This window comes from Staurois parvus, unplaced genomic scaffold, assembly GCF_062004578.1.
Source record: "Staurois parvus isolate SC_StPar_1 unplaced genomic scaffold, SC_StPar_1.0 ptg002493l, whole genome shotgun sequence".
Classification (NCBI taxonomy): domain Eukaryota; kingdom Metazoa; phylum Chordata; class Amphibia; order Anura; family Ranidae; genus Staurois; species Staurois parvus.
This window is the reverse complement of record NW_028320289.1, coordinates 50,645-70,972: the sequence shown is the minus strand read 5'-3', so window position 1 is coordinate 70,972 and position 20,328 is coordinate 50,645. Positions and strand designations below refer to the sequence as shown.

The 20,328-nt window shown below is 44.5% G+C and overlaps 1 protein-coding gene across 1 annotated transcript in view; it reads right to left on the bottom strand.

Annotated features, from left to right (window-relative positions):
• Positions 1-11,119: 11,119 nt before the first annotated feature.
• The window catches only part of LOC149430724 (class I histocompatibility antigen, F10 alpha chain-like), a gene marked incomplete at its 5' end in the record, with an annotated part of 52,871 nt that continues 43,662 nt past the window's right edge, over positions 11,120-20,328 (bottom strand). The window contains 3 exons of the mRNA XM_089666052.1: positions 11,120-14,809; positions 15,129-15,158; positions 17,908-18,006. Of these exons, the coding sequence (XP_089522178.1) occupies positions 14,766-14,809; positions 15,129-15,158; positions 17,908-18,006 (173 nt within the window). The remainder of the gene's footprint in view (positions 14,810-15,128; positions 15,159-17,907; positions 18,007-20,328) is intronic.

The window sequence follows — 20,328 nt, the reverse complement described above, 5'->3', positions numbered from 1 at the left end:
AACATTTACAAATGGTGGTATAGATACTGAAATTTAAAAAAAAAATATATTTTTTTTACTAGTAATGGCGGCAATCAGCGACTTATAGCGGGACTGCGGAAGGCATTCTGACACTGGGGGGAACTGACTAACTGCCACTGACATCCCAAGTGACACCAATACAGTGATCAGTGCTAATAAAAAGCACCGACACTGTACTAATGACACTGGGCAGGAAGGGGTTAACATCTGGGACGATAAAAGGGTTAACTGTATGCGTTTTACTATTAGGCTCTGTGTGTGTTTTCAACTGTAAGCACACTGCTTTGTATGGCTGTGCTATGCAGAGCCATACAAAGCAGTGTACTGGAGCTGACAGGGGAGATATCTGTATTGCTCGCATACAGTTCTCTCCCCCGTCAGTAATACTCGGCAATCACCAGGTGCCGGCGAGTAATCAGCGGCCAGGACCCGGTGATTGGCAGCCGAGGCAGCGAATGGCGGTGCGGGTAGGGCATGTGCCCCCTACCCGGAAATGCAAAATCACGTATATATATGTGATTTTGCGCACCCCTGTAGCAGTATTTCTGCTATAGGGCGGCAGGAAAGCGGTTAAGAATAAGATCACAAGTTACAATATATGGCATATTTAGATGAAAACAGGAAAACAAGATTAAACTTTTATCTTGCTATACAAGGTCATAACAATGTGAACAGGTAAGATCAGTACATACGTGATCCTGAGTATTGGTTAGTGAATAGAGTTAAATTAAACCAATAAACAATCAGGTGGAATTATCTACAGACTGAAGAGGTCTGGGTGGGACTACAATATACATCCTACGGACTGCAGAGGTCAGGGTGGGACTACAATATACATCCTACGGACTGCAGAGGTCAGGGTGGGACTACAATATACATCCTACGGACTGCAGAGGTCAGGGGGGGACTACAATATACATCCTACGGACTGCAGAGGTCAGGGTGGGACTACAATATACATCCTACGGACTGCAGAGGTTAGGGGGGGACTACAATATACATCCTACGGACTGCAGAGGTCAGGGTGGGACTACAATATACATCCTACGGACTGCAGAGGTCAGGGGGGGACTACAATATACATCCTACGGACTGCAGAGGTCAGGGTGGGACTACAATATACATCCTACGGACTGCAGAGGTCAGGGTGGGACTACAATATACATCCTACGGACTGCAGAGGTCAGGGTGGGACTACAATATACGTCCTACAGACTGCATATCATCGATCGCTATAAAAAGCTACACAAGTTAGGGTTACAATTGAAGGAGTCTTTGCAGAACTAGTGGAGATGAGGCCAGCCCCGGTACGTCTAGCCAACCCTGCCAGATTGACTCCAATGTACACTGGGCGTTCCGGTGGTGATTAGTGAGCTGTTCTCCTAGAAGTAGGGGGCTGAAATACTCACTTCTGCATAGAAACCAATCAGCCAGTGACATCCCTAGGGGGCACCGGGTGACACCATCACAGGGGGGTGCAGGAGCAGGATGCCAGCAGAGCTTCTGGGCTCTGTGAAAGTCCTGGCAAGTTATTGGGGTGATCCCGGATTCCTGGCACAGTGACAGCTGCCACCCCCCCCCCACAGCCGTAAAATGAGTATCCCGGACCTGTGAAGATATGTATCCCCTGCAGCAACTGCACATGTGCCGGTTTCAGGCCGAAGAAGCCGACCTCCGACTTTAGCACAGAGCTGCCACAGTTAACCCCTTACAGGCTGCAAACCGCTGAATCTGATCCCGCGGATCACTATGGGTTGCAAGATCAGTTAACCCCATATAGGTTGAACCTATACAGGGTTAACTGATTTCGCAACCCATAGTCAGAGATCAGCTTCTTCGGCCTGAAACCGGCACATGCGCAGTTGCTTCAGGGGATACATATCTTCACGGATTGGGATACTCAATTTACCGCTACACCGGCACCGCTCCTTCCTCTCTGGAGGGGTGACACCACATGTTACCGCACCGGGTGACACCAACCCTAGGGAAACCTCTGCAATCAGCTTCCAGGTTTTATTGCCAAAGCTTAATTGAACAAGTTGAGGCTGGAAGCTGATTGGTTTCTATGCAGAAGTGAGCCTGATTTTGCACTCTCCAGCTTTAGTAAATAAACCCCATTCTGTCCATTGTTTACATGTCGGAGAGGAGGATGACATCCAATATCTGGCAATATGTTTCCTAGCAAGGTATAGCAGGGGAGAAACCATAATATACACTCCTGGTTGGTACTGTTCAGCATCTACTGCCCCTAAGAGGCATATGACGGGATCTAGCTGAACAGAAGATTGGGAAACTAAGAAGAAGGGACATACAGTCAGGTCCATAAATATTGGGACATCGACACAATTCTAACATTTTTGGCTCTATACACCACCACAATGGATTTGAAATGAAACGAACAAGATGTGCTTTAACTGCAGACTCTCAGCTTTAATTTGAGGGTATCTACATCCAAATCAGGTGAACGGTGTAGGAATTACAACAGTTTGCATATGTGCCTCCCACTTGTTAAGGGACCAAGAGTAATGGGACAGAATAATAATCAAAAATCAAACTTTCACTTTTTAATACTTGGTTGCAAATCCTTTGCAGTCAATTACAGTCTGAAGTCTGGAACGCATAGACATCACCAGAAGCTGGGTTTCATCCCTGGTGATGCTCTGCCAGGCCTCTACTGCAACTGTCTTCAGTTCCTGCTTGTTCTTGGGGCATTTTCCCTTCAGTTTTGTCTTCAGCAAGTGAAATGCATGCTCAATCGGATTCAGGTCAGGTGATTGACTTGGCCATTGCATAACATTCCACTTCTTTCCCTTAAAAAACTCTTTGGTTGCTTTTGCAGTATGCTTTGGGTCATTGTCCATCTGCACTGTGAAGCGGCGTCCAATGAGTTCTGAAGCATTTGGCTGAATATGAGCAGATAATATTGCCTGAAACACTTCAGAATTCATCCTGCTGCTTTTGTCAGCAGTCACATCATCAATAAATACAAGAGAACCAGTTCCATTGGCAGCCATACATGCCGACGCCATGACACTACCACCACCATGCTTCACTGATGAGGTGGTATGCTTAGAATCATGAGCAGTTCCTTTCCTTCTCCATACTCTTCTCTTCCCATCACTCTGGTACAAGTTGATCTTGGTCTCATCTGTCCATAGGATGTTGTTCAAGAACTGTGAAGGCTTTTTTAGATGTTGTTTGGCAAACTCTAATCTGGCCTTCCTGTTTTTGAGGCTCACCAATGGTTTACATCTTGTGGTGAACCCTCTGTATTCACTCTGGTGAAGTCTTCTCTGGATTGTTGACTTTGACACACATACACCTACCTCCTGGAGAGTGTTCTTGATCTGGCCAACTGTTGTGAAGGGTGTTTTCTTTACCATGGAAAGAACTCTTCGGTCATCCACCACAGTTGTTTTCCGTGGTCTTCCGGGTCTTTTGGTGTTGCTGAGCTCACCGGTGCGTTCATTCTTTTTAAGAATGTTCCAAACAGTTGTTTTGGCCACGCCTAATGTTTTTGCTATCTCTCTGATGGGTTTGTTTTGTTTTTTCAGCCTAATGATGGCTTCACTGATAGTGACAGCTCTTTGGATCTCATCTTGAGAGTTGACAGCAACAGATTCCAAATGCAAATAGCACACTTGAAATGAACTCTGGACCTTTTATCTGCTCATTGTAATTGGGATAATGAGGGAATAACACACACCTGGCCATGGAACAGCTGAGAAGCCAATTGTCCCATTACTTTTGGTCCCTTAACAAGCGGGAGGCACATATACAAACTGTTGTAATTCCTACACCGTTCACCTAATTTGGATGTAAATACCCTCAAATTAAAGCTGACAGTCTGCAGTTAAAGCACATCTTGTTCGTTTCATTTCAAATCCATTGTGGTGGTGTATAGAACCAAAAATGTTAGAATTGTGTCGATGTCCCAATATTTATGGACCTGACTGTATAACCTCGGCCCAATATCTAGCGAGCTTTGGACAATGCCAAAACATATGAATGGAGTCTCCGCGGTGTAGGTTACATTTTGGACATAAGGGTGTGTCTCTCCTGCCCCAGATCTACAATCTCTCTGGAGTCCTATAAACAATTGAGTAATCCTGTGCGCTGGAAGCTTCTCTTCACACAGAACACCCAATCACATGCAAAGAAAATATAATAAACTGCATTTTTGCTTGCACATGATCGGATGATGGACGTCAGCTGAGCTTCCCCTCATTTACTAACCTCTGGAACAACTGCTCTTACAAAGTGCACAGTCTATCTGCCTTTAGTAAATCAAACCCAGACTGTCTATCAGTGCAATCAGCACTTTTCAAAACTGCATACACTGTGGAAGAATCATATATAAAATATAACCGCTCTAGTGGTGCCCAGTACAGAGCACATATATCAGGAGGCAGGAATAAATACACGTTACATTGATATTTTGTTAAATTCCTCTTAAAAATGACCTAAAAATTTTTTTTTTAATATCTTTACAACCATAAAGGCCGACCTCAGGTGCATTCATGATTAGATTTCATTATTAAACTTTCTTCTACTTTCTTAGTAAGAACATCCTCCAGGCTGCCGTGGTCCACATGACAGGAGTAAGTGTCTCCCTCCTTGGTTGGCACTTCCACACTGACTCTGATCTGATAGGTGCCATCAGGATGGGGGAGAATTGGAGTCATTTCATCTGAAGGAACATGATCCACCCCATTCCTTGCCCTATATACGGTCAGCATTTCTTCATACATTAACTAGAATCTCAGTTTTTAGGTCTTCTGAAAAAGCTTTGTACCTAATTTACACATTTTTTATGATGATTATAGAGGGATATGGAGGGTGATTTGGTGTCCCCCCTTTGCAGTGAGCATCATGAGATGGATATTTGACCACCCTTGCCCTTCCGATGGCTCACACCATTGAATACAGCATAGCCAAGAAAATAATTTATCCAGGGACACTCCAGCCTAAAGCAGGGACCCTACAGGTGTATTTCTGCTAGTAAGGCCTCTAAGAATGTTCTGTTTGGGAGTTTTCAGTATCACATTATCTGCTAGATTATGTTGTGTAGACTCAAGAATGTTGTATCAGAGGAGTGACACAGGAAAGTCTGCCTGTCTGTTAGCTGGCCAATACCCGAGGTGTTTGTTAAAGTGTTACTAACCCCGGACCCTGCAGTCACTATATCTGGTCTCCTCGGACCCTGCATTCACTATATCCGCTCTCCCCGGACCCTGCATTCACTATATCCGGTCTCCTCGGACCCTGCATTCACTATATCCGGTCTCCTCGGACCCTGCATTCACTATATCCGGTCTCCTCGGACCCTGCATTCACTATATCCGGTCTCCTCGGACCCTGCATTCACTATATCTGGTCTCCCCGGACCCGGCATTCACTATATCTGGTCTCCCCGGACCCTGCATTCACTATATCTGGTCTCCCCAGACCCTGCATTCACTATATCTGGTCTCCCCGGACCCTGCATTCACTATATCCGGTCTCCCCGGACCCTGCAGTCATTATATCTGGTCTCCCCGGACCCTGCATTCACTATATCTGGTCTCCCCGGACCCTGCATTCACTATATCCGGTCTCCCCGGACCCTGCAGTCATTATATCTGGTCTCCCCGGACTCTGCATTCACTATATCTGGTCTCCCACAGTACACACAACATGGAAATGCAATTGTTTTAGTAAATATAAACTGCTAAATACCTTTTCTCATCAGCAGTATATAGCAGTCTTGTGCCTTCTATCAGTGTCCAGCAGAGCACTGGTTAAAGCTTGTAGGAGTTTTTATTCAGCTCTGACTGTCCTATGAGGCTGCATAACCCCTGACCCTCTGTCAGGATAGTGCTGATTGGCCCTGTGCTGATCACATGCACCCTCCCCAAAGAAAAAAAACTATCAAGCAATACAAACCAAACTGAGCTTGTGCACAGTGCCTCCTAGGGCTCTGTTCTATCAGCAGATGGATTAGGGTCAGTAGAAGGGGAGGATCAGAGAAGACAGGATCAAACAGCCTTTACACAATGTGCAGGATTAACTCCTTAGGTTCCAAAGTGAGTATAACAAGCATTCTTTACTGTATATACAGACTGATTTTACTGTTGTGGGTTTAGTGACACTTTAAGGTTTAGCCTAGACTACCAGGACCAAGCAGGCTGAGCTCTGTTCTTGAAGTGTCCTTAGCCTGCAGGCTGTGCCTCATCAGAAGTTCCTGGGCTGGAGCCCATGTCCAGAGGACTCGTATTCTCACAGGCTGTGTTCCTGTAGAAGTTGTTATGATCCAGGAAGACCTCACCCTAACAGATCCTATGTGGGACACTAGATCTAATGAACAGTGCAGCATTCACTAGAACTGCCACTGACTAAAGCGACCGTCAGAGACCCCGTACAGTGCACCCACTAGAACTGGCACTGGCTAAAGCTACCGTCAGAGACCTCGTACAGCGCACCCACTAGAACTGCCACTGACTAAAGCTACCGTCAGAGACCTCGTACAGCGCACCCACTAGAACTGCCACTGACGAAAGTTACCGTCAGAGACCTCGTACAGCGCACCCACTAGAACTGCCACTGACTAAAGCGACCGTCAGAGACCTCGTACAGCGCACCCACTAGAACTGCCACTGACTAAAGCGACCGTCAGAGACCTCGTACAGCGCACCGACTAGAACTGCCACTGACTAAAGCTACCATCAGAGACCTCGTACAGCGCACCCACTAGAACTGCCACTGACTAAAGCTACCGTCAGAGACCTCGTACAGCGCACCCACTAGAACTTCTGTCTCAGGGAGAGTTACTGCAGCTTGCTGTATACCCCTGAAGATGAATCCCATCCAAGGACTGTCAGCAAGAGAAGGTTTAGAAACAAGCAGATTGTATTCCTTCTACTCCGTATTCACTCTATTCCACAATAAAACCCCTTAATAGACACACAAGGACTAGACCGGCATCACTGCAAGAAGTGTAACTGCCTGGAGCTGGGTGATCTCACAAGGGGTATGACTTGCAAAGCTCCAGACCCCTCTGAGTGAAGCACTGCACTAGAGGAACCATACAAGTCCCCATACTTCCCACTGATGGGGAAGATCAGCTTCCTAGGTCACCAGGTGCTTAAAAGAGAAGTATGGGATGTTATATTTACACAAAATCATACTTAGCTAGGTGGATGCAGCATTGGTCCGATGCTGCATCTGTGCCCCGCCAGTTCTAAGGGTGAGAACTCAGACATCACATGATCGATGATCGCCGAGTTCTTGCAGCTGCTCTGAGTGCACAGAGGTGACTGTCAGTCATCGCTGTCTGCTTTGTTCTCCCCGCGCTCACTGGAGCACTGGACTGTGGGGGAGGAGGGAGTGGCTGGCTCAGGATCTCAGTAGATCGCTGAGAGGCTGAGCCAAGTGCTGCTCCAGACTCTGGGGTGGATCCCGACTTTAAAGTCGGGATCTTTCCCCAGCCTGGACCAGATGAGTGACGTCAGAAGACAGGCTTCAGCCCACTGTCAGCTGCAAACAAGTCTCAGGAGTGCAGAACGAACTGCACTCCTCCGATCTACAGAAGTACAGCCAGAAGAGCTTTGTCTGTACTTCTTCTTTTGGTGAATTCCTGGATGTAAACGGTCTAGAAAAGGTTTATCTCATATGACCCCCAAAACAGGATTACATTCGTATATATTTTCTTTATTATTACCAGAATTACCAGCCCATTGAGTTAAACATCTGTAGAAATAAATGAACTGGATGGACTTTTGTCTTTTTCAGCCAGACTAACTATGATACATAAAATTCATGTAATCGCTCCTAAACAAAAGCATCAATGATAATTTAAAAACATAAAACTTGCTGGACCCAAACCAGCGCGGCTTTACTGAGGGCAGATCATGTCAGAAGTATCTGATTGAAATTTGTGATCCCCAATGATGTAGACCAGGGTGGCACTGGGGACATATTTATCTTCATTTTAGTAAAGGCAACTCAAGGATCTCAGAAGTTGTACAAGATACGGCTCGGTTCAGTGGATATGCAGCTGGATAAAGGATAATAGATATGGAAGTGTGGTTGTTAATGGTGGTCATTTGGAACAGAGACCAGTCACTAGCTGTACTTTATTGGGAATGGTCAGTTGGTGGTGGAGATGATGGGATTACCACCACAGTGATCAGGGGCCCAAGTAGTGCAAGACTGCAGAGGGGTTGATATATTGATACTTGGAGGATACAGCCAAGAGGTTATTTCATGTGATGTCTTATTACATACATATACAACATTCCTACCATTTATTAACCACTTGCACTCCAGAGGATTTACCCCCCCCCCCCAACCAGGCCATTTTTATGGTGCTGCCTTACTTTAACTGACAATTGCGCGATCATGCAACGCTGCACCCAAATGAAATTTAAGTCCTTTTTTACCCACAAATAGAGCTTTTATTTTCCTAGGTGGTATTTGATCGAATGTGCGGTTTTTATTTTTTGCGCTATAAAAAGACTGACAATTTTGAGACAAAAAACAAACAATATTTTTGACTTTTTGCTATTAAACATGTCTAGTAAAAATATTTAAAAATCAAATTTCATTTGTATTAATGGCATTGGGCAGGAAGGGGTCAACATCTGGGGCGATCAAAGGGTTAACTGTGTGCTGTTTCACTGTAAGCACTGCTTTGTATGGCTCTGCTATGCAGAGCCATATAAAGCAGTGTGCAGGAGCTGACAGGGGAGAGATTTGTATTATTTACGTACAGGTCTCTCCCCCGTCGGAAATCCTCAGAGACCACCGGGTGCAGGTGGGGAATAACCGGCCCGGGACCCGGCGATTGATAGCCAAGGCAACCATTGGCTGTGTAGGTAGGGTGCATGCGCCCCCTACCCAGACCTGCAAAATCACATTATATATATATACACACACAATTTTGCACACCTGTGCCGTCCTGTAACAGTATTTCTGCTATACGGTGGCTCAGAATCGGTTAAAGTCCTAACAAACATTAGGCCAGCAATGGGCAAACTACAGCCCGGCGGACCTTTTAATCCGGCCCGCGGAGCTAGGCTCCCGCTAGGCTCCTCTCACAGTCCGCCGTGTAGCATGAAAATCTGTCTCCTATGAGGATCTGTCCCCCTCGACGTATCTGCGCATGTGCCGGAGATCGCCGATCGGCTGCTAATGCCTGAAACTGGCACATGCGCAGATACGTCGAGGGGGACAGATCCTCATAGGAGACAGATTTTCATGCTACACCGGAACGGCGCGGGAATACGGCGACAGGAGCAAAGGTAAGTGAATTGACACAGGAGGGACTTAATATGGGGGATGAATTACTATGGGGGATGAATTACTATATGGGGGATGAATTACTATGGGGGATGAATTACTATATGGGGGATGAATTACTATGGGGGATGAATTACTATAGGGGGGATGAATTACTATATGGGGGATGAATTACTATATGGGGGATGAATTACTATATGGGGGATGAATTACTATGGGGGATGAATTACTATATGGGGAATGAATTACTATGCTTACTATGGATGACACATACACATCATTCATCTACTCTTGGTTCGGCCCCCGGGTCCAATATATGAACCCATTGCGGCCCTCAAGTCAAAAAGTTTGCCCTCCCCTGCATTAGGCCATTTATTCTCCCCGTGGCTTTAGTGTGCATGTGCCCCCATCTTTGTTTAAATACAGTCACTGGTTGTGTACCACAAGGCTTTGTATGTGGTAATGTTCCGTTTAGCTTTCTTGAAGGTTTGGCCAGAAAGGAATGTCTTTTGCTGATGATACAAGGGTTTATGTTCCCTGAGATTTTGTAGGATCAAAAATGATTTGGCAGAGAATAGTAAAAGGAATGGAAACTGTGGTTCAACAACTCTAAATTTCCTTTGTCTGTTCATGAAAAAAGAATCTTTTGATAAATTTATTGGGGTACAGTGTTGCCCAAAACTACAGTAAGTGCAGAGTAAATAGATCTGGGGTTGTGTATTTCAGATGTTCGGAAAATGGGCAGTGTAGGCTGGCAGGGGTGGCTCCAGACAAACGTTTTTGGGGATAATGTACTGGTTCCCCAAGAGGGAGTGTTAATGCAGCACGCGGAGCGCCACCTACCACGCATATGTGGGCATGGCCAAAGAGTGGGTGTGGCCACACCCATTCACTGCCCTACTGACACTGTCCAATGCCCTAATGACGCCTTCCACCGCCCTGCTGGCACTGTCCACACACCGTTCTCTGCCCTACTGACACTGTCCACTTCCCTATGGATTAGCAGTCTCCTCGTTTAACCCCCCTGGCGGTATTCCCGAGTGTAGCTCGGGGTAAAGTTTCAAAAGTACAAAAAGCGGTAACCCCGAGCTACAATCGGGCTTACCATGCGGCGCTGCTCCGGCATCTGTTGTTCACTTACCTTGTCCTGCGCTCCCGCGATGTCCCTCCTGCAGTGTCCCCTGCAATGTAATCCGGCCGATGCCGGCATCTATCATCTGGGTTCCGTCCCCTGCGACGTCGGGATGTACGGGGGACGGAACGGCGGGAAATTTGAAAATAACAAAAGGTGACATTCACTAAATACACTTAAATCACATAGTATAACATTACTGTATCAAACCATTTCACAGACATTTTGTCCCGAGTGCTTTGTCCTGTGCCCTGCCTGCATTTTTACTGTTCTTATTGCCTGGAAACTGAAAAAGTCCATGGCGTCCAAAAAGCGTCCCTTTAGGTCAAAATCGGTTTTAGACCAGCTAGAGAACAGCGATAGTAAATCAGAACCACTTGCAGAATTGAGTGATGATTCGTGGGGAAATTCCTCATCAGACACTGAAAACGATTTTGCGGCTTTGCTCAGTGATGTGTGAAGTGACCAGGAGTTTACTTCCACTTTAAATAAACTATTAATAATAAATTATCATACAACATATATTAAAAAACGCATTTAACAAAAGGGATTGAAAAAAAAAAAGACGTTCATTGTTAGGGTTTATATAGACAAGCATCAGAGACTCAGATTTAAAAAATAGTTTGCAGATATATTTTAACTATTTTAGAAATCAGGACAATCAAAAAAAGTCAACAGGGTCACCTCTTTGGGGGAAAGCCACATTTATTGATAATTTAAATCTTAGAAAAATAGTTACATCCCAAAATTCTATCATTTATTACCTTCATGTCCACAGAGTAAATACAGTCTTATTACTAACATGCCATTTGTTCACGCGCCTCATACCTGTATCTGACCATTTCAGGTCTCTGTCTGGTGATTAGGACAATGATTTTATTTCAAGCATTAGATAATTTATTCAATGTATAATTGGGGAATTAGACCACCATAATCTGATACATTACCTTTGGGTGGATTCCAGTTGGATGAATCACCCAATCTCAAATGTGTTTTGGGAGGTTAGGTATGAAGTTTTCTGCACCCCAACTGATGTGAAGTTTATAGGGAAGATCATTCTTTGTTTTTATTTTATGATTCCAACAACATGAAGCTAATGCTAAGCCCTCCTGCAGCTGGGAGGCCAGACAGAGCCAATGGAATTTCTGAGAAAAAAACATTTAGGGACTATTCACATTACAGAGAATGTTAATGCAACATATTACAGAGCATTACGGCCCACTGCCCTAAGACAGCCCATTCATTCTGAAAGTACTGACAGTGCAGCTTGACTCTACAAACATTGGGCGTGCACCTTGCCATGATCATTGTGATGTGCTGCAGTGCATAGTCCTCTACTGTGCAGAGTGTTGGAGCGTCATTCATAACAAATGGCACCACAAAGCACTGCGATGCGTGTGCTGCACTACACAATCAGTTGATATTTATGGCTTTTATATGGAATATACGTAATTAAAAATACCATTTCTCTCTTTTAAGCTACATTAAAATAATAATTAAAAAAAAAACACACAACATACGGACATTTTCCATTCCGATTCAAGTCATCAATGATCTCTTCTCAGATTCCTCTAAAATAGTCTGAGTGCACTCATTTACAACATGCCTGCTATGGTATTATAACATCAGCGGGTCCATAACATGGGGGGGTTTGGAATATAAAGGCTTTCAGAAATGTGATGATCAGTGTTAGGGGTCGGTGTAGATGGCTTTTGTTCTCTCCAGTATACTATGGGTATGCAAAACCTGCTTGAAGCAGGAAAGGAGGTCGCCTGCAGATCACATGCATCTGTCAGTGAATTCTAAATGATCTCACATGTCTCAAACTAATGCCATCAACACAAGTCTTTGGCCCGATGGCACAGGCCCTAAGGCAGAAACAGCTCAGTGCTTCGCATTTTCTGACAAGCTTCATTCATCTCCATGATGTCTGGAGGTCTCATATACATACAATAAAAAGATCTGTTGATTCTGGATATTGGTCAGCAATGGACTCTGAATTAATGGAAAGGAAATGCCAATGTTGGTCTGACCTTTGCTGTTTGTAGATGACATCACCATTCATTGCAAAGATGGCTGAAGCCTCTCAGAAACATTCTGACATACATGTTCAGGGCAGCGGGAGAGATGTGTCTATCTGATATAACGGGGTTTATTTACTAAAGCTGGAGAGTCCAAAATCAGACTCCCTTCTGCATAGAAACCAATCAGCTTCCAGGTTTCATTGCCAAAGCTTCATTGAACAAGCTGAGGTTAGAAGCTGATTGGTTTCTATGCAGAAGGGAGTCTGATTTTGGACTCTCCAGCTTTAGTAAATAAACCCCAACGTGTCATCATCCATCTGAAGACGCCTAGCAATGAATTCCAGCATATGACAGTGGTGTCCATGATGAAATGAGATGGTAAATGTAGGCATGGCATAATGTCTTTTTTTACAAATCATAAACAAATCAAACTATAAACTATCAATTACAAGTATAATAAAACCAACAAAATTGAAAACCTTCACCTTATTGCAAATATGTAAAAGTTATTAAAAAATGCAATGCTAAAAAAAGCAGAATTGTGTTGTATAATATGATAATTGCTATATAAATCCTATTTCCTACAGAAAACCTGTCATAGAATATGGCACACTGTGTTTATTATCTCATTAGCAATGTATCAGGATATCAATGTTCTTCTGACTAATGTACAGAGAATCTGTCCCCCAACATCAAAGGAAAGGCTGCTCCCTATACATGGCTGGTAATAAACGGAACCCGTGAGGATGGAAATATGAGAGCCACCACTGTGAATCAGTTTTTAGGAGGGCAAGTTCTGGGGCTGTCATCCTGGTCCTTGAATTACTATCATCCTGGTCCTTGAATCCACTACACAGGATTCCCTGACCTGAAACGAGCACACAGAAGGGAGTTCCGACAGCATGCCTGTTCCAGATCACCGACTCATGATGTACCCAAGTCAAAAAACAGGTCAGCAATGGCATCTCCCATGAATCTATCCTCATGGGTTTACTGTAAAGTACATACATGTACAGGGGTCCAATGTGTGCTCCCCATCATCACTCAGATAATATATAGCAGTGGAGTACGGAATAAGATGATGGTACTATCAGGGATGTTGAATTCCTATAGCCCGATGCCCGGGACATGCATTTTCGGGCTCCGGGCAAGAAGTATTTTTTTTTCACACTTAGCCCTACTGCGGGCAAGCAGCAGGGTTAGAGCCACCCTCATGTAGCCTTCTGCGGGCCGTCACCATCGACTAGCCGGCACTTCCGCCGGCTGATCATAGAGGCAGAACCCACTGCGGAGCATGCCAGGGAAAGATCAGTACCTTCTCCCCCAGCAGAGATCAGGCGGCTCCCCAGTGTCACACTTATCCCTGACCCCCGAGGTGGAGCCTGCTGCAAGGCTCGCAGTGATTGGGTGGGACTTGAGGGGGTGTGGCAGGACTCAGAGGTGACCACTCCTTTCCACCTGTGTGCTGTTGTGAAAGAAGGCTGCAGGACTGGTATGTGTGCTGTGTAGCTGCTGGGTGGAGAGACCAAGTGGAGGAACTACCAGGGTCTCAAAGGTCACACTTGTGACCTGGCTTTGGTGTTCCGCCACCATGGGAGGGCCACAAGATGACAGGAAAGGGGCCCGCTGAGGGACCATAATAAAGGGCCTTAGGATAAGTGGGAATGGACATTAAAAAAATGCAACACCCACTAATTTATTCTCTAGGGCTTCTGCTTTAAAAATATATAATGTTTGGGGATTTTAAGACATCTTCTAGCAAAGAATAAAAAACATTTAACGTTTTCTCGCCATTAAGCCCCTTTCGTTTTTTAAAAGCACCTCTGCCTAATAAACAGCAACCCTTCATAATTTCCATCCTGAAAAAAAAAAAAAAAAAAAACATTTTATCGTGACAAGTAGATTGGGACCCCGATTTAGTCCTTGGACAAGTAGTATTTAAAAAAAATTTCCACACCCCTGTACTTACACAGCCCTGATCCAATCAGTTAAATCTATTAATAAGTATTTATGATACCACAGTCCTTTATAGGGGTCACATGGTCAGCCATGATGATTTGATCAATACAGGGAAAATCCTTCTCTCAATCTTCATACAATCGGTGTACCACCATGATTTTACATTCAAATTTATGCCATTCACAAAACAATGGATTAGAATACATGACAGGTTCTCTTTAAATTACATAGCATCAGGTGTATTGATAAGAGCAGACAGAAGCAAGTAAAATAGGCCAAATCTGAATGAAGAACAGTTGTATGTCATCTTCCCCCTGTGATGTCCTCACTTAATGCTCCATCGTGCACTCTCAGGCTTTCGGGTTGTTGGAGGAGTCAGAATTGGTATCTGAAGCTGTAAAAGAAAGTGTAGAAATGGATTGTGTATGAGGACCACGGTGAATGATGAGTAACATGCAATGATTCCACTATATAAAGTACAGAGAGAGAACATCCTCCTGACACTGTTTTCCAGTATACAGAGGAATCTGTACAGAGAGCCAATAATTGGGAGCTCCTCAGTTACTTCTATTTGTATCATATAATGTCGGCTCTGATAATAACGTTCCTTGTATCATAGGAGAGGATGATCTGCAGGACGTCTCATCTCCTCACATCTCCTACACACACCGCACACTACAATCACACAGGAACAGGACATGATGGATACTTACTATTGGTGGTCTTGTAGCCTCGTCCCTTCTCTGCAATGTATAAAATTGTGTTAGAGGCAGGAAAATACAACAAACATTATCTCACAATCTGTCAGAAAATATCCAAACTTTCACAATGTTGTGTCTGGGGGTCACATACATGGGACATGAACCATCAGAAAAGGCCTACACACGCTAAACAGAGACGGCTATGCAAAAAAACGATAGTACAATTTTTTTTTTTTAACTCATTGATGAACTTGCAAATTTTGTAAATGACACTATGGGGGAAATTTACTAAAACTGGAGATCTGGTGAAGCTCTGCATATAAACCAATCAGATTCCAGGTTTTATTGTCAAAGCTTAATTGAACAAGCTGAAATTAGAAGCTGATTGGCTCCCATACAGAGCTGCACCAGATTCTGAGTGCTCCAGTTTTAGTACATCTCCCCCTATTGGTGCTCATAAGACATTAAAAGGACTCGGTCATAAGAGAATAATGGAAGCTGCCATTGCTGAAATCATCTTTTGAAAATGCTCCTTTGTTGTCATGCTGATGCTTTGGCCTCAATGTTGTATGAGCTGCTGAACCAAAACAGGTATTGAGTTATATATATATATATAAAAATGCAGCGCTGTAAAATGATCAAATCATGCAAATCAACACAATAATAGTCCTGAAAAGGTGCTCAATAATTCCCAGTGCCAATGGAAAGAATGCAAACTAACCAGAAACGCATTTGAAATACGCATGTGTGTAAGAAATCCTGGAGATTCCCCTCTCTCCCTCTGGTCAGAAAATGGATATGTGCTGAAATGGATGACGATGACGCCCTCTTGTAGGAAAACGAAATCCTGCAGGTTAGGAAGCTCCCAGGATAGGATATTCCTCTTCAATGGAACCAGGGCTTGGATTGAAATCACTCTGTGGCTGTGAAGTTGGGAGAAAGGCCCCTCACAGAGAACACAGAGAGATACTCATAGTGTAGTATATTACTTCAATTTATTTTAAAAAAACCAAGTAAAACATATAATCAGGTGGCAAGTGAAAGTGACCCACTGACCCTCTTAAAATTATAGGTGGCCGCCGGGCCTCCACATGGCACCGGCGGCGTAGTGTCAACGACGTCCACAGGCCACTGACGCGTTTCGTGCGCACGCACTTCTTCTGAGGTAGAGCAAGGACCAATGGTCCTTGCTCTACCTCAGAAGTGTGTGCGCACGAAACGCGTCAGTAGGAGCCTGTGGACGTCGTTGACACTACGCCGCCGGTGCCATGTGGAGGCCCGGCGGCCACCTATAATTTTAAGAGGGTCAGTGGGTCACTTTCACTTGCCACCTGATTATATGTTTTACTTGGTTTTTTTAAAATAAATTGAAGTAATATACTACACTATGAGTATCTCTCTGTGTTCTCTGTGAGGGGCCTTTCTCCCAACTTCACAGCCACAGAGTGATTTCAATCCAAGCCCTGGTTCCATTGAAGAGGAATATCCTATCCTGGGAGCTTCCTAACCTGCAGGATTTCGTTTTCCTACAAGAGGGCGTCATCGTCATCCATTTCAGCACATATCCATTTTCTGACCAGAGGGAGAGAGGGGAATCTCCAGGATTTCTTACACACATGCGTATTTCAAATGCGTTTCTGGTTAGTTTGCATTCTTTCCATTGGCACTGGGAATTATTGAGCACCTTTTCAGGACTATTATTGTGTTGATTTGCATGATTTGATCATTTTACAGCGCTGCATTTTTATATATATATGTTTTACTGAGGATTTTTACATGCGTTTATCCTGGATGTTCAGCTGCTGTTTCTTTGAGAGCGCTCACTGTGTGTCCTTTACCTATACAGGTATTGAGTTATGGAATCTGATGCTTTTCTGACCTTTATTTACAGCATGCTTGTTCCAGGTCTGTGATGCAAAAGTACTAAAAACCCTACTTCCCCCTGGATGACCCCCTCCAGCCCTTGAGGCCCCCCTGTATTTCATACTTTATTTTATACTTACCTTTTTGCATGAGTCTTCAGGCTGGTCACATGACATGCAGGATCCTCTTCCTCTTTGAATCTTCAACAGGACATGATGACGTCAGAGCATCTCCCTGCACCAACACACTGGGGAGTACAGCCCAGCATAGTGATGCCCCCTCAAAAGCAGGTCCATGACACCCCACATTCACAGCATGTCCTCAGTCTCCCTGGATGAATGACTGTAGGCGTAATTTTACCTGGAACACTGAGGGCGTCTTCTGGCAGAGAAGTACTGTGGGGGACAATACTGAGGAGGGAGTAAGTACTGAACCCAGAATTGTTAATTTAACCCCTTCCATACTTCTGACTTTAAGGAATCAACTTCTTTTGAAGTCAAATCCTAAATAAATTGTAAAGTGCCACACCCGTATTGTACATTTCTAGTAGCGTATTGGGAAAGATGGGTTTTCGAGGCACAACTATTAAAAACTATACTTTATTTATTGTATTAATACTAGGCCGGCATCTCCTGAAGGAGAGGAGAATTCAATGAAACGCGTTGGGCTACAAAAGACCCGCATATATGTACACCATTTTATAACATGTTTTAGTGAAAGCGATGAATGAGATTACATTATGGAGTGATTTATGAAATCTTGTATGTTATATTAGCAGATTTTATATTTAATTGAATAAAGTATATTTTTTTAATAGTTGTGCCTCAAGATCCCATCTTTCACAATACACTACTAGAAATTCTTTTGAAGTCCATTCCTTTATACGGTGACAGAAAGTAACATCTGAGAAGATTAAACTGTCACTTACTTTTGTACAAATAGATTCCAACACCGAGAGCGACTGCGATCAGAACAACACCGCAGGCAATGCCAATAATCACAGCAAGTGAGAGGCCATTGTCAGGTTCTGAAAGAGAGACACATGAGATGGAGGGAACAGTGAGAATCATACAAGTGAGAAGTTCAGGTAAAGATCTTTTATAATAGGAGACATTTCATAGTTGGACCTCATGCACATGGATGGTGAGAGGCGGAATATATGCTCAGTGTAAAATTCTGGGTGTTTTCTCACACCTGGGGGGCCACAGGTTCCATATACAGCCTGCTATAAATTGAATGGCTGTATGTGGCCGTATTCTTGTAAATGCTTCTGTGCATTCCTGCATGTACATATGACATGATCACCGTACACCAAATCTCCGTGTCCCCTCACCCATTACATGCACACGTGTGGGTCCACTGCAGATCGCTCCTCAGAGGACAGGGAAGGTGTAAACAAGCCCTAAACCAGTTACCACCCCCAGTCTCATTTATCTGCCACGTTGCTCATGTAAAACACGTATCATTTGTTTCCAGGTATCAATCCCCGGCTGTTGTCATTGGCCAGGCTGCGATGATGTCATTGGCCAGGCTGTGATGATGTCACTCCCACGTATGTGCAGGAGATCAGTGATCTCCATACTGCTGAAATGACACCCTGAGCTGTGCGTACGCAGCCCAGTGTACAGCGAAGACAGACAGATAAGCAGCCTAATGCAGGAGACACAGTGGGGTTGACTTACTAAAGGCAATCAGACTGTTCACTTTACAAGTGTGATTGGACTCTACGGGGGCATTTACTTCCAGCAGAACTGCACTGTATCTGAGCTCCACAAACCAAACGCACCATTTACTTCATAAATAATATGTAAAGCAAACCCCCCCCCCCCCATCCATCCATGTCTCCATGCTACATGTCGCTGATAAATCACTTACAAAAACACTCCCCTAGCATTTCTGGCCGTGGCCATCTTGAATAAGGGAAGATGATTCATGTAGCATTTACTTTCTGGAATCCATCTGCTCTTAGCTCAGGCATACAAGCAGGAGGGTGTGCTTGGCTGAGAAAACCCCTCCTTCCCTCCTGAATACTCCTGGGATGGATCACATAATTTGCCTAGGAATGGAAACTAGGAAGTAACTAAAGACATTTAAAAAACAGTTTAAAACAAGTAAATCTGATCTACTTTCCTATCTAGTTACTAATGATAGCGGCAGAAGGATTAATAATAGTCCATGTGGATTGAGAGAGTGAAGTTCCACTTTAAGAGCTATAATGAATATCCAATCACATGCAAGGAAAATAAAAAAAAACAGCATTTTTCCTTGCACATGATTGGACGATGGAAGTCATTTCATTTATGGAGCTCTGGAGTAAATTCCCTTGCAAAGTGCAACTGCAAGTAAACAGTCTATTTGGGTTTAGTAAATCAGCCCCAGTGTGTCTCTTCTGCATTAAACATTCTGCCTGCGTGCAATTATTTTTCCCACACTAAAGTTACACTTGAACTCCTCTCGGTGGCCGGGGGAGGGGGGGGGGGGTACTGGCTGCACTTCTCCTGTACACAGGACTGTAGCCTCACCTTGCTTTAATCACAGGGATTGGTCGGTGACTATCTCATGTTCTTAGGTAACCTAACATTTCAAAAAGAAAATAAACTGCATTTTTGCTTGTAGATGATTGGATGATGGACGTCAGCTGAGCTTCCTCTCATTTACTAAGCTCTGGAGCAACTGCTCTTGCAAAGTGCTCAGTCTGTTTGCCTTTAGTAAATCAAACCCAGACTGTCTATCAGTGTAATCAAGGCGTTGCTATGGGGGTGTGGACTACACCTGGGTGACACCCGCTAGAGGGGTGACACCAGGATGGTCAGCAATCAGTAAAAAATATGTCAGTTCCAAAGCCGACTGGGTGCGAACATTTGTCAGGCCTCATGCTCAGGGAGTCAGTGGTGTCATGTTTAAACGAACGGCAGCAGCATGACAGTATCCCGGCACTTGGGCGATGTCTGCTGTCAGTAGAGGGGCCGACATCCCACAGAACAGAGCTGGCTCAGATGGAGTCTCTGCTAACTCACCTCCACGAATCTCTCTACTCTGCACCGGACCCTTCACAGCAAGGAGCAGCCAGAACCAGCGATGTCCCCATCACACAGTGAGTGTTCTGGAGGGGGGACCCCAGCCTCTGCCCTCTCCATAGAGAGGAGTGCCGGGACACATCACATTGTCAAGGGGGGGGGGGGGGAAATCGGGGAACAAGTGCACATCTGAAGAGCCGCCTCATGGATGGATGAGCCTAGGTAGCCAGAACTGTGTACAGTGTGCTTCCATGTCAGTCACTTTCTCTACCTCCCCCTTCCCTAACCTGCCCCCCTGGAATGCTCTGTGCCTGTGCTGAAAGAACTATAGC